The sequence below is a fragment of the Zeugodacus cucurbitae genome, chromosome 6, assembly GCF_028554725.1.
Source record: "Zeugodacus cucurbitae isolate PBARC_wt_2022May chromosome 6, idZeuCucr1.2, whole genome shotgun sequence".
Classification (NCBI taxonomy): domain Eukaryota; kingdom Metazoa; phylum Arthropoda; class Insecta; order Diptera; family Tephritidae; genus Zeugodacus; species Zeugodacus cucurbitae.
Genome location: NC_071671.1, coordinates 41,377,104 through 41,390,131, shown reverse-complemented (window position 1 = coordinate 41,390,131; position 13,028 = coordinate 41,377,104). Strand labels below are relative to the sequence as shown.

General features: G+C 35.4%; 1 protein-coding gene across 1 annotated transcript in view; it reads left to right on the top strand.

Annotated features, from left to right (window-relative positions):
* LOC105215227 (F-actin-uncapping protein LRRC16A) overlaps positions 1 to 13,028 on the top strand; it is a 76,887-nt gene that overhangs the window by 41,687 nt on the left and 22,172 nt on the right. Inside the window, 3 exon segments of the mRNA XM_054233903.1 lie at positions 9,901 to 9,951; positions 10,068 to 10,196; positions 10,277 to 10,360. Coding sequence (XP_054089878.1) covers positions 9,901 to 9,951; positions 10,068 to 10,196; positions 10,277 to 10,360 — 264 coding nt within the window.

Sequence of the window (13,028 nt, the reverse complement as noted above, 5' to 3'; positions counted from 1 at the left end):
ATATTGTATAAAGTCCATTGAAAGTTGGAAACCCTAATATTAGGTTAGAAGCACCGCGGTCCTAATGTTCGATATATGGGGCCTTGAAAACATATGGTCCGATTTCGGCGATTTTTAAAATGGGGCTGCCACACTATTGACATAGTATTTATGCAAAGTTCTGCACCGATATCTTCACTAGTACTTACTTTATATATTGTAAAGTAAACGATTCAGGTCGTCCTCAAAGTTCTGGTATATAGGAAGTAGGCGTGGTTGTGAAGCGATTTGGCCTATTTTCACAACATATCATTGGGATGTAAGGAAACTATTACAAACCAAGTTTCATTGAAATCGGTCGAGTGGTTCCTGAGATATGGTTTTTGACCCATAAGTGGGCGACGCCACGCCCATTTTCCATTTTGTAAAAAAATCTGAGTTCAGCTTTCATCTGCCATTTCTTATGTGAAATTTAGTGTTTCTGACGTTTTTCGTTAATGAGTTAACCTACTTTTAGTAATTTTCAACCTAACTTTTGTATGGGAGGTGGGCGTGGTTATAATCCGATTTCTTTCATTTTTGGACTGTATTAGGAAGTGGCTAAAAAAACGACTGCAGAAAGTTTGGTTTATATAGCTCTATTGGTTTGCGAGATATGTACAAAAAACTTAGTAGGGGGCGGGGCCACGCCCACTTCCCCAAAATTGCATCCAAATATGCCTCTTCATAGTGCGATCCTTCATACCAAATTTTATTTCCATAGCTTTATTTATGGCTTAGTTATGGCACTTTATGTGTTTTCGGTTTTCGCCATTTTGTGGGCGTGGCAGTGGACCGATTTTGCTCATTTTCGAAAGCAACCTTCCTATGGTGCCAAGAAATAAGTGTGCCAAGTTTCATCAAGATATCTTATCTTTTACTCAAGTTACAGCTTGCACAGACGGACGGACGGACAGACAGACATTCGGATTTGAACTCCACTCTTCACCCTGATCACTTTGGTATATATAACCCTATATCTAACTTGTTTAGTTTTGGGTGTTACAAACAACCGTAATGTGAACAAAACTATACTACTCTCTTTAGCAACATTTGTTGCGAGAGTATAAAAATAATTGTTGTGTCAGTTCGGTGACTATGTAGACTGTGCTAAGCACATTTACATATTTCCACACGATTTTTAAGTGTATTTCCCCTTTTAACAAAAGTTTTTTGTTTATATGCTCGAGTGACATTAACGATCGTTCGTATGACTATTAAACATTGTAAACTGACCAGTGCCAGCGCCAGCACGGCTGTTGGCGGCGACGCACTTGAAAAATGCTGCAGCTGTCATGTTGGAATTCGAAACTTGTGCCGATGAACCAATACATGCCTAGACACCAGGCTTGCAGACGATCACAGGCAATAAGCTGCGCTCAACGACATAAACAATAAAAGCCAACTGACAGGCCGCAGCCATCAGGGAAACGGAGCAAAGCGTCACACACCACATGCATTTACACTATCTTACATACTTATGTACACTAGGGTGGCCCTTATTTTCCAAAGTATTCCGATTCTCGATCGCACCCCCTAGAAATATGAGAATAGCCAAAAAACTAGTATATACAAAGTTTTAGGTCAATCAAAAAAGATTTAAAGGTTGCGCAAGGAGCTTGAAATCCTGAAAAATTAAGAATTTTTGCCATTTTTATGTCTTAGACTTCCATATTTCAAAAACTTTGTATATACTAGTTTTTGGGCTATTCGCGTATTTCTAGGGGGTGCGATCGAGAATCCAGAAACTTTTTTTATCCTCCATACAACTAAGGGCCACCCTAATGTACACATTATTGCTTTCAAAGCGTGGACGAGTATGTTGTAATTTTATTGCCCGATTGGTTACCATCTTCACCGGTTATTGGGAGCATGCTTGCATGTCGACGCCAATTGTGTTTTGTTGGCATTGCAGTGCGTCAACACCAGACAATGCGCGCCGTCGCATAGAGCGCGTAAAAAAGTTCGATACACATAAACAGAAAATAAATTTTTATGTAAATTAAAGGCAATTATATGACCTGTTAGTATTATGTGTGTGCGATATATTTGTTTTGCGGAAAAGTTTGCTTTTGTCATTGTCATGGACAGTCAACTCTTTTGATCACATAAAATATACACATTCATACAAATGTAAGTGCATATATGCACTGTTAAATATTAAAAAACAATAATATTCAACACTTTGTACGTTTTTAGTGAATAATATGTGATTTTTGTTGACATACAGTGATGTACGTCAAATTAGAGTCAACAAATTTATACAGTAGCGGGCAAAGAAATCCGGATACCAACTTTTGTTGCCAACACATTGCCCTGATTATTGGTATCGTTTTAATTAAACCTAACCTAATAAACAAAAATTAGTATAATCAATAGTTTCGGTGCTGTAGGAAGGTATTAATTAAGGTCGCTCAATTTTAATATTTGTCTAATCCAATTATATAGATAATGGTATATCCGATAAAGAAGAAGCAAGCACGAAATCGTCTATATTGGAACCAGCATTAACACCAATAACAATATCAGTCTTGAAATCCAACGTAGAATCACTCTTGCCAACAGGTGTTACTTTGGACTGAGTACGCAATTTAATAATAAAGTCCTCTCTCGACGAACCAAAACCAAACTCTACAAGTCGCTCATCATTCCCGTCCTGCTTTATGGTGCACAAACATAGACGATGTCAACATCCGATGAAACGGCCCGAGAAATTTTTGAGAGAAAGATTTATGGTCCTTGGCAACGGCGAACATCGCAGACGATGGAACGATGAGCTGTATGAGCTATACGACGACATTGACATAGTTCAGCGAATAATATTGTCCGAATGGCCGAATACACTACATCTGAAAGTATGAGGAGGAAGACCTCCATTCCGTTCGAAAGGCCAGGACCAGGCCAGGTGCAGGACCAGGCCAATAAAGAAGAAGGAGAGCATCTAATGTTAGATTGCGCTCAAATTAGGTTAAAATCTGACTAGTAGTTAGTTTGATATTTTCTTTAAAATCGATATACATAATAAGTTTAAAATTGAGAAGTCTGGATAAAAATCTTCCGAATCTACATATCTGTATTTTAAGTCTAATCGGCAGATATTCTCCCTAGACCAAAGAATATTTTAACCTACCTCCAAGGTCATGCAACTAGATTGCATACAATGACTGGGACATGACATTCGATAAGTCAGATTTTAAGACGTTAAGATTTTTTATGTTAGAAAGGCTAAGAGGAAAAGGACCGGACTTCACTTAAGAGGAGGAATAAAAAGTGAGAACATTTGAACCTTATTGGGTTACAGCTTCACTCATAAAGAAGAGCAAGTCGCCAAATATTTTCAATGGAAACAACTACATACTTACACACCTCCTTTAAATGATGTTCTCCTTAAAATTTCCAACTTCGTTGACAGTTTGTATTTTTACTGCTCTTCCCTACTTTATTGCTTTACTATTATTGCCGCCATCAATGATGTTGCTGGCTAACCTTTATATGTACGTAGTTTCGAATGAATGAATCATCCGCATTCCCATCAGCTACAATGTCATCAACGCTAGTAGCCAATAAACCGTAGTCTTATTGTTCTTTCGGCTACCTGTTTGATAAGTTTACCATATAGGTATTCCTTTCGAAGGATAAAAAAGATTCCGCTTGAGTACACACAATCGTTAATTGCTTAAAATTTCATTCTTATAACTTTTATTTATATATAATGTATGTATGTATAACAATGTGTTCAGTATTAGCAATCAAGCGAAAATCGCTTTTCATCGAAAATTTTTAAGCTCTTTATTGGTTGATCTGATTGGTTGGTAAGCTCTTTTGTTTTTCATTGTTTGCTTTTTGACAAATTAATTTTTACCATAATATCTCGATAGGAAATCACTCAAGTAATAAAGTGTGTGGTATGGGATTTGTGGAAAACAGCTTTGCTGTATTTATTTACAACTTCATATGAAATTTAAAGAAGATTGAAGTGCTTTAGTAGCTTACACGACTCTATCAAACATTTATATTCATTTACGAGCATTCATAAAATACTTATCTACACGCATATAAATGACTAATGAAATGGATAATGAGATTCAAGTGCTTGAGAGTTTTATCAATTACTTCGAGATATGAAACCGAAACTTTTTTATTTATTTTTCAGTTGCCTGCAACGTTGGCTGTTTCTCAGTGATTGACTTTAGAAATTCCAGATGTGGTACATATTTTTCAATTGTTAGCATTTATAGCTGTATGAAAACATCATATCGTTTTAAATTATTTTTCAACATAGTTAACATCCGATGCGATATATTTCTATTTTTTTTAAATAGACCGCAGTCTCGATGATAATCATTGTCCATTTAATTCGTTTTTGCAGTCTCTTTAAAACAGGAAATTCTTGCTGGGTTCAGTCCAAAATATTACGTTTTACGAGCAATTTCTTGAGGTCAGAGAGCAAAAAATTCTCGAAGCTTTATTCACGTAATTTTGTCAGTATTTTCATAGATGTGTGATTGATGTTATTTCAGAAAGTAGCTCGCATAATACGATATAATATACGATCTAACTTTACTAACTGATTGTTGAGTGTATGTACGACTGAATTCGGTTCATCCCTTGCAGTTAATTCAGATGAATGTCGTTTAGACTCCGGATTGAAATTGTCCAGTCATGTTTCATAGATTGTTACATATCATGACTTATCACGATTGGATTGGTCGAAACAATGTAATCACTTTTTTTGTAGTTTTTGTCAGATTTTTAGCACGATACCATCTTTACATATCCTAATTCAACTAATTGAAATAAGGGTATATGATTTGATTTGTTAAAATCGTTAGACGTTAGTATTCTGATAGGTTCTATATATATTTTTGAGATTAAGAATACTTCCTCAAAAATTTATGTTTGCTGTGCAGAAGAGTACAATAATTTTTTGGCATTTGATCGGAATGACCTGCTGGTTACATTGAGTTAAATCTTTTTCCAAAATTCCAGTGAATACTCTGCTTAGAAATGAGTTTTAATTTAGTTTTAATACAGATTATGTAACCATATTTTTTGTTTTGCATATTTAAAATCATAAATTTTGTATGTAACCTTAAAAGTAACTGATAAAAATCATTTAATGTTGTTTATCCGCAATTGAAATGTTAAATGAGAAAAATTAAATATGCGTCATGCATATGAACATGCCAAATTAAAATACACTTTGGGGCTTCCTACGAAAAAGTCAGTCTCAAGCGCACAAACACCAGCAGACACATGATATCTAAACTTTTGGCTGGCTGCCTGCCTAACTGACAGACGTTCGGTCGTTTTGCGGCGGGCACAAGAGAAATCTATTTTTTTCATGAAGAGCGAGTGATTTTTGGACTTGTAAATTTTTAGCGACTGGCAATGAATTGCGGAAGTTGTCAAATCGCTGGCAGTCAGCAATTCTTGGCATTTTTTCACTCGAAATGATATAATTTTTATAAAATAAATGTACGAGGAAATATTTTCGCCATTGCATTGCTGATAATTTCTGCGTTTAAATGAAAAAGAGAATGATACAAAATAACGGTATCGCTTTTACTTTGTCCAAATATAATTGTTTAAGTAAATGTTGGAAAAGTGAAATTTAATCAGCAGCAAGTGTAGGCGACGGCGGCAGCGAAACGAAACGAAACGAAAATATAAAATTCAATTTGCGCCTGAAAGCACCGAAGCTTTGTTTGTCTTCACGTTGCATGGAGCAGCACTTAGTAGAGAGCAGCAGCGCTGCCGTTACGCCTCATGCATAATTTAAGGCGCAAAAACGCTGTTGTGAGCGACTGTTGACTGCTGTTCTGGTTCGGGCCCCACTACAAAGTGTCAACATTCATGTTCATTCAAAATTCATAAAGTTTTAAGAACGTTGCTTAAAACAAGTGTTGTTGTCCTCGCGTCGCTTGCAGTGATGAAAATGGGCTGTGTCACTGATTGTGAGGAAGGTGCTTCTTGAAGCGTCAACGCCAACTACTGTCTAACAAGTAGTTGGCGTTGACGCGCTAAAAGAACTCTTTTTCAAGTAGATAAAGGCTTTCAAAATTCATTAACAGCATCGACTTGAATGGACGGAAATGATGTCAAGTATGAAAATGGACAGCATACAATAAACAATTCTCTTCTTTCTTAGAGAGTATAAAATATTGAAAGGTATTATCAAATATGAAAATGCAAACAATAAGCTTCAATAAATGTTTACCTTTACAAGGTTTATTTAAAAAGCTTTTTAAGTTACTTGGATTTTATTCAGATATCAAAATTTTGTTTGTTATATTTGCATATTATAATATGACTTTAAACAAAAAGCCTCATTACGCTCATTTAAGAAATATTTATTTTTAATAATGTCAATATATTCATATTTGTAAAAACAGAGGTACAGATAAATCCACCTTAAGTGAACAAAGATAATTATTATTTTTTTTTATTTAAATAAAGCTTTTGATTCTTAGTAGGAAGGGTACGGTTGTTTTATTGTTACTTAATTAGTTTAAATTCGAAATAATCCCATTACAATAACACAAGAAGTAAACACAAATACATAGAACCACATTTCTTCGAAGAACTGTATGTAGTTAAGGGTGCGTCAAACTAACATTGTATACATGTGTTCCTATGTGTGACTTATGTATGTCTCGACTGACGGTAACTGATACTTTCCTTCGGGACATAATAACAAGTTATTAGCAAATCAAGCGTTAAATACTTTAATCTATTGCTACCGTATACACATCGCTTCAATGGCAGGAGAAGAGACAATGAAATTACAAAGGGTTAGTCTGAGTGCCCGCATGCCTACAGACAAAGGTACAACCATTTAATAAAACTTCAATAGTAGTAGCAGAAAATTGCGCCATTAAGCAGAAAATGTCAATGGGTATTGGATTTCTGCAAGAAATTATCAAATAGTTGTTGGTTGCTATAAAATGGATTAAGTGTCGTGCTACGCAAGTGCAAACATTAAGTGGACATTTTCAAGGCGCTTATGATATTTACAATTTAAACAATTAAATTTTTCTTATACAAAACAACAGCTATCTTTAGTACTCTATAGATATATTTTAGCAGTATTTTCAATGGTTTAAAACTGGGTCAGAAGTAATCCACGTGCATCTCGATGGGACAATGACCAGTTAGAGCACCTTTGAACTTGCGACAGAGCAAGTGCTAGTGACTGTCCAGCGCTTGCTCAGTTCAGATGGTGACCATCCACCCATTAGTAAATTATAAGAGGATAGCGCTGCTCAGTTCCACTGAGGACCATCCACCCAGTGGTAAATTATAAGAGGATAGTGGTGCTCCTATTTGTACCCATTCTACTGTAGATGAGACTGACGTACCTGTCCTAGCTACGACTACGATGTTGTCAAGCGCCCAAACTAGTCTGATTGCGAAGTGATGCGATACCACTAATAGTGAGGATAGGCATACCTTCACCAGCCTCGAGCACACCGTACACGAGCTCAAGGATGGTTTCGCCGGTCTGCTATCAGGGAGAATCGTCATACCCCGGCTATGTTCACTGGTGTTATATGCAATAACGAATTGACCCGTTCGTTGCACGCTTACTAGCTGTTTTTCCGTGTGAAGTCTTTTCAAGCGTTTCGTAGAATATTGTAGGCATGACTATGGCTTCATCTAGCCAAATAACAACTTTTGGTGAGTGGCTCCTATACAACAATACAGGCCAACCGATGTCTTTTTTGCTATATCCGCTATATCTTTCCAAGAAAGTTTCATGTCCAGACTCCCGCTATTTTGAATCTTTAACTTATTTATAATTTCGAAAAACTTTCGATTGCAAACGCAGATTCCGAGCGATCCTTACATCCACTATTCAAAATTCATGAAAAATACTTTCAAAAATAAATTTTATCTCTATCTTCTATAATATAAAAATGAATCGCAAAATGTGTTGCTAAGCGCATAACTCGAGAACCGCTGAACCGATTTCGCAAATTCTTTGTTTAGAATGTTTTTAGAGGTACCGGGATGGTTCTTACGGAGCGAAAAATTAGAAAAATTGCCTGAAAAAGTCTTAAATCCACAATACAAACCCCATACAAACAATTTGTGTCGTTAGTCTCGAAAAAAGTCGAGAAGGGCCAAACCGATCTGGCTAATTTTATTTTGAAATATTTATGGAAGGTCAGGGAAGGATTAGAAAGTAAGTATATATCGAAAAATTGTGAGGAAGATAACAAGAATATGATTTTATTTGAATTGACAACAAAATTATAAAACAAAAAAAAAACAAAACAAAAAATAATAATATTTTGAAAGTTGTCATTGTTGCTTTGTTCAATTGTATAAGGCTGTGTCGATAGCCCAAAACAAGTAGGGAAAGGCAACCGAACATTTATACTCCCGCAATTTATTGACACATTGACACATATACACACAATTTGAAATAAAGTCCAATAGAATAACGAAAATCAGCATATATAGTACATGAGGGTTGAGGTAATTCCTGAACCGATTTCACTCATCAACGCCCAGTTATAATGGGAATAGGGTCAACTTGGCACCTGTTAGTAGTCAGACAAACGGCAATTCGGCCTTGAAATTACTCCTAAATTGCAAATCAACGAAATACCAGTCTGCAAAATCGCCAAAAAAAAGAGCTATAAAGAAGATTTTCCAGATATTCAAGTCGCTGGAGGTACTGCACAGGACTTTAAAAGATTTACGCGACAACGAAAATATTTTTGGTGAAGCTATATTCTGTGGGCAGGTGATTTTCCCCAGAATATTCCTGGATCAACTGTTGCTGACGAACTAATCACATTCCTAAAATCATCTCATTTGTGGCGACACATAAAGAATCGACAATTAACAAATAACATACGAGTGTTTTTCCAACAATATCATACTGCGGTTGTAGAAATAGTTGAAAATGGTAGCGACGCAGTTGACACCTCGATGGATTAATAACATTTTTAACGGGTTTCTGTCACTTCATGGCCTCGAAAGAGGAGCTTATTCATCGTGTTTTTCCTGACATGAAACCATAATATGATAAATATAAATGGCTGATTGAATGACCTATATTGGTGGTAAAAAAAACAAGAATCTCTTTGATCTTAGTGCGACAATTTAGAATGTCGTTAAAGGAGATAACTTAGTCAATTATCCCACAGACTATTTTAAATTGCTGGACTATCCCCACTCACTTGCAATTAAAAGTAGTGTGAGTTGTCATCATGCTACGTAACATAAATCAACATCAAACTTTGCAAAAGAACAAGTCTGGCTGTGAAGAAGGTAATCAATATCGTCACCAAAGCCAAGATAAAGCCAACTATAAAATTTGGTCATTTGTTACTTTCTCCAATATACGATTAAAAAATCAAAGTTTTACTAATTATGATGATTTACGCTTAACACAGATCTACAATAATGTCTATCAATCATTTTAAAATTTATCGGCTATAACGTTTTCGTCTTTATGCGTAAGCATTTTTTCTCTGCATTGAAAGATTTACTAATTTAATGTATGCCTTAACCACAAAAACGTGTGGCCGGGTCTGCTAGTTTATAAGATAAAAATGTTTTGGAATACCTATATTTCAATCAAAACCATCTTCATTTGTCATACAATTATATATCTTTATATAAATTAAATTAGCCTTGTTCGATATTTGAAATCAGTATCTTTATTAGTTATTACTGCCTTTATTATCATTATTATATTTGAGATTATCTTCAGTCAGAAATTAAAGCACATCTATTTTAGCCCTGTTCCCAGTGGCCTGCCACTAAATATCACAATCCATAATAAAATTGAAATTTCTACTTATAAACAACTTATAGACATTTCGAAGTAATTAACAATGTCTCTTCCATTCTCTCTCGTTGCAGGTTTTCACGCCAGTTCGTATTTATTTGCTAATCGCAAAGGTGCCCACAAAGGTAAGCAACTGAAAAACAGAATAATATTGTTTACATAAGTAAACTCCTCAATTAGTATTACAAATGCTTTTTGAATAAATTTATGACCGTTTAACTTTGCGTACTGTTTACTGCAGATCGAATGTCACTTTCACTACTTGGACATACAGGCAGTGGAAAGCAAAAAGTCAACACATTTCTCAATCGTCACAAATGATCGGCCGTATTCATTTGCCACCAGCTTCGATGCGGGGAGCTTCAGTGCGGTAAGTACAGCTATTAGTCGAGTTCAGCTGAAGTCTACTCAATTGAAGATTGACTTTTCAATTTGCATTTTTAATTACAGAACGCTGATGTTATACTCACCGATTTGGCATCGGCAATTAAGCACATTTTCCCAACAGTTCCTCTCAAGTACATCATAAGAAGGGTAAGTAAGCACTAAATGCATACATATAGCAAACTAAGGAATAAGTTGTTGACACACACATACATACATACATATGTTTTTAACATACACATGTGCGTTGGAGCTTATGGTCTGCTCATAAATTGCTAATTGATGTATAAAGAATTAGGTCAAATGACGTTGCAGTGCCGGGTTCAAATGAGTGGAGAAATGTGCATTTATGTAAATGACAATTGACAATTTTTTATACTAGACTCATGAGTGTGTGCTGATACAAGTGTTTGTGCATCACTATGGAAAGTAATAGTCAATGAAGTAAGTTGAGAGTTCTTGCGCCATGCACTTGACTGCCACCTTTTTACGTGGAGCAAGCCAGGTCAAATTAGCGCTTCAGCTTAAACCGGCGTCAATCTCAAATTGAAATTAGCATTTTCACTTGCAGTTTTCCTTTGCTTCATACACTTACCTTTTCACCATTATATGTTTGTAATGGAAGTACTAGTATGTATGTCGGAATGTGTAGCTGTTGAATATATTGTTGTACGTGCCGGGGTTACTGGTTGAAAATGCGTCGGTCTTACTGACTCAATTATACGTTTATCTGCTTGAATGCTATTTTGTGGTTCATAGTATTCGACCTAGAGCTGATGGTCGATCTGCAAAGCTGTATGGCTCGTTTTGTTTCGTTATCGGCTTAAAGTTTTTACTGATCTCATATGCGCTCTTTGTGACCCTTTATTAATTCATTTGGGCGCGTGCGCATATTATTTTCTGTGGGGAAGTAAACATGTGTTTATAGCTTCATCGGCATTTTATAAAATACTTCTTGCTATGTTGCACTGACGTTAGCTTGTTATTAGGTTTAACTACAGTGTGTTTGTCTAAACTAAATTAATTTTGTCAGCAAGTCTTTTATGCATTTTAAATTCTTTATCAGTTATGAAATATTACAGAGTCGGATCTCCTCTGTCTACTTAAGGTGTTTCAGAGGCTGAAAACAAGCGTATATATTTTAATTCATTTAAATAATTCAGCAATCGGAGATACGTATTTTCATAAATAGTATTTTGTGAAATTTTTATTTAAAAATTTCGAAAACTCGTCTCACATGATTGTCCACAAAAAATCTTGCTATGGGCTCATTATTATACTCTCGCAACCTGTTGCACAGAGTATCATAGTTTTGTTCACATAACGGTTGTTTGTGTCACCAAGAAATATAAGAGTTAGATATGGGGTTATATATACATAAATGATCAGGATGACGAGTAGATTTGAAATCCGGATGTCTGTCCGTCCGTCTGTCCGTCTGTCCGTGCAAGCGATAACTTGAGTAAAAATTAAGATATCTTAATGAAACTTGGAACACATGTTCCTTGGCACCCTGAGGAGGTTGCTTTCGAAAATGGGCAAAATCGGTCCACTGCCACGCCCACAAAATGGAGGAAACCGAAAACCTATACAGTGTCATAACTAAGCCATAAATAAAGTTATGAAAATGAAATTTGGAACATAGGATCCCATTAGGGAGGGGCACATTTGGATGTAATTTTTTTGGAAAAGTGGGCGTGACCCCGCCCCCAAATAGGTTTTTTGTATATAACTCGCAAACCAATAAAGCTATATAAGCCAAACTTTCTGCAGTCGTTTCTTTTAGCCATTTCCTTATACAGTCCAAATATGAAAGAAATCGGATAATAACCACGCCCACCTCCCATACAAAGGTTAGGTTGAAAATTACTAAAAGTGGGTTAACTCCCTAACGAAAAACGTCAGAAACACCAAATTTTACATAAGAAAAGGCAGAAGAAAGCTGCACTGAGATTTTTTTACAAAATGGAAAATGGGCGTGGCGTCGCCCACTTATGGGTCAAAAACCATATCTCAAGAACTATTCGACCGATTTCAATGAAATTCGGTACATAACACTTTCTTGACACCCTGATGACACGGGTGGAATATGGGCGAAATCGGTTCACAACTACGTCTACTTCCCATATAACCCAATTTTGAATTCCATCTGATTCGTTCACTTTATAATGTATTCATAAGGAACCAATGAAGCTAGCGGAATAAAACTTCCGAAATATAGTCTTGAAAAAAAAGTTGTAAAAAATATAAAATTCTTCGTTCATTAACTAGATAATGTTATTCCAAAGATGTGTGCAAAATTTTAACAAAATCGCTTTAAAACTTTTCGAGATATCGTGTCCACCGAATTAAAAAAAATTAATAATAATTTTACTCGGTTTGATTTGATTATTTTGAATAATATTTTTAACATATTCTATTATTTAATAAGATAAAAACAAAAGGTCTCCAGATTTTTTAATTCAAACTCACTCAACTCCTTAAGAGCTATAAGAAAGAGACGACTTGGTTTAGCTGTTCAGGTCCATTGAACTACTTGACCTCAACAGGGTTAATTTTTTCGCTTTTTTACAATTTTTATTAAATTCTTTAGATCTGAAAGATACAAGATGATCTTAGAAGTACAAATTGCTTAAGAATGGTTATCCTTGGAGTTTTTTCCCTTTACATAATATAGCTCAATTTGATTCTGTTGGCAACTAAATCAGTTCCAATAACTTGAGCCGAAAGGTTTGAATTTCTTAAATACTTTTGTATATGACTAACTTAGAGATAACTTATCAAACCGCTCTTATGTTTCATTCAAACGAAACATAAT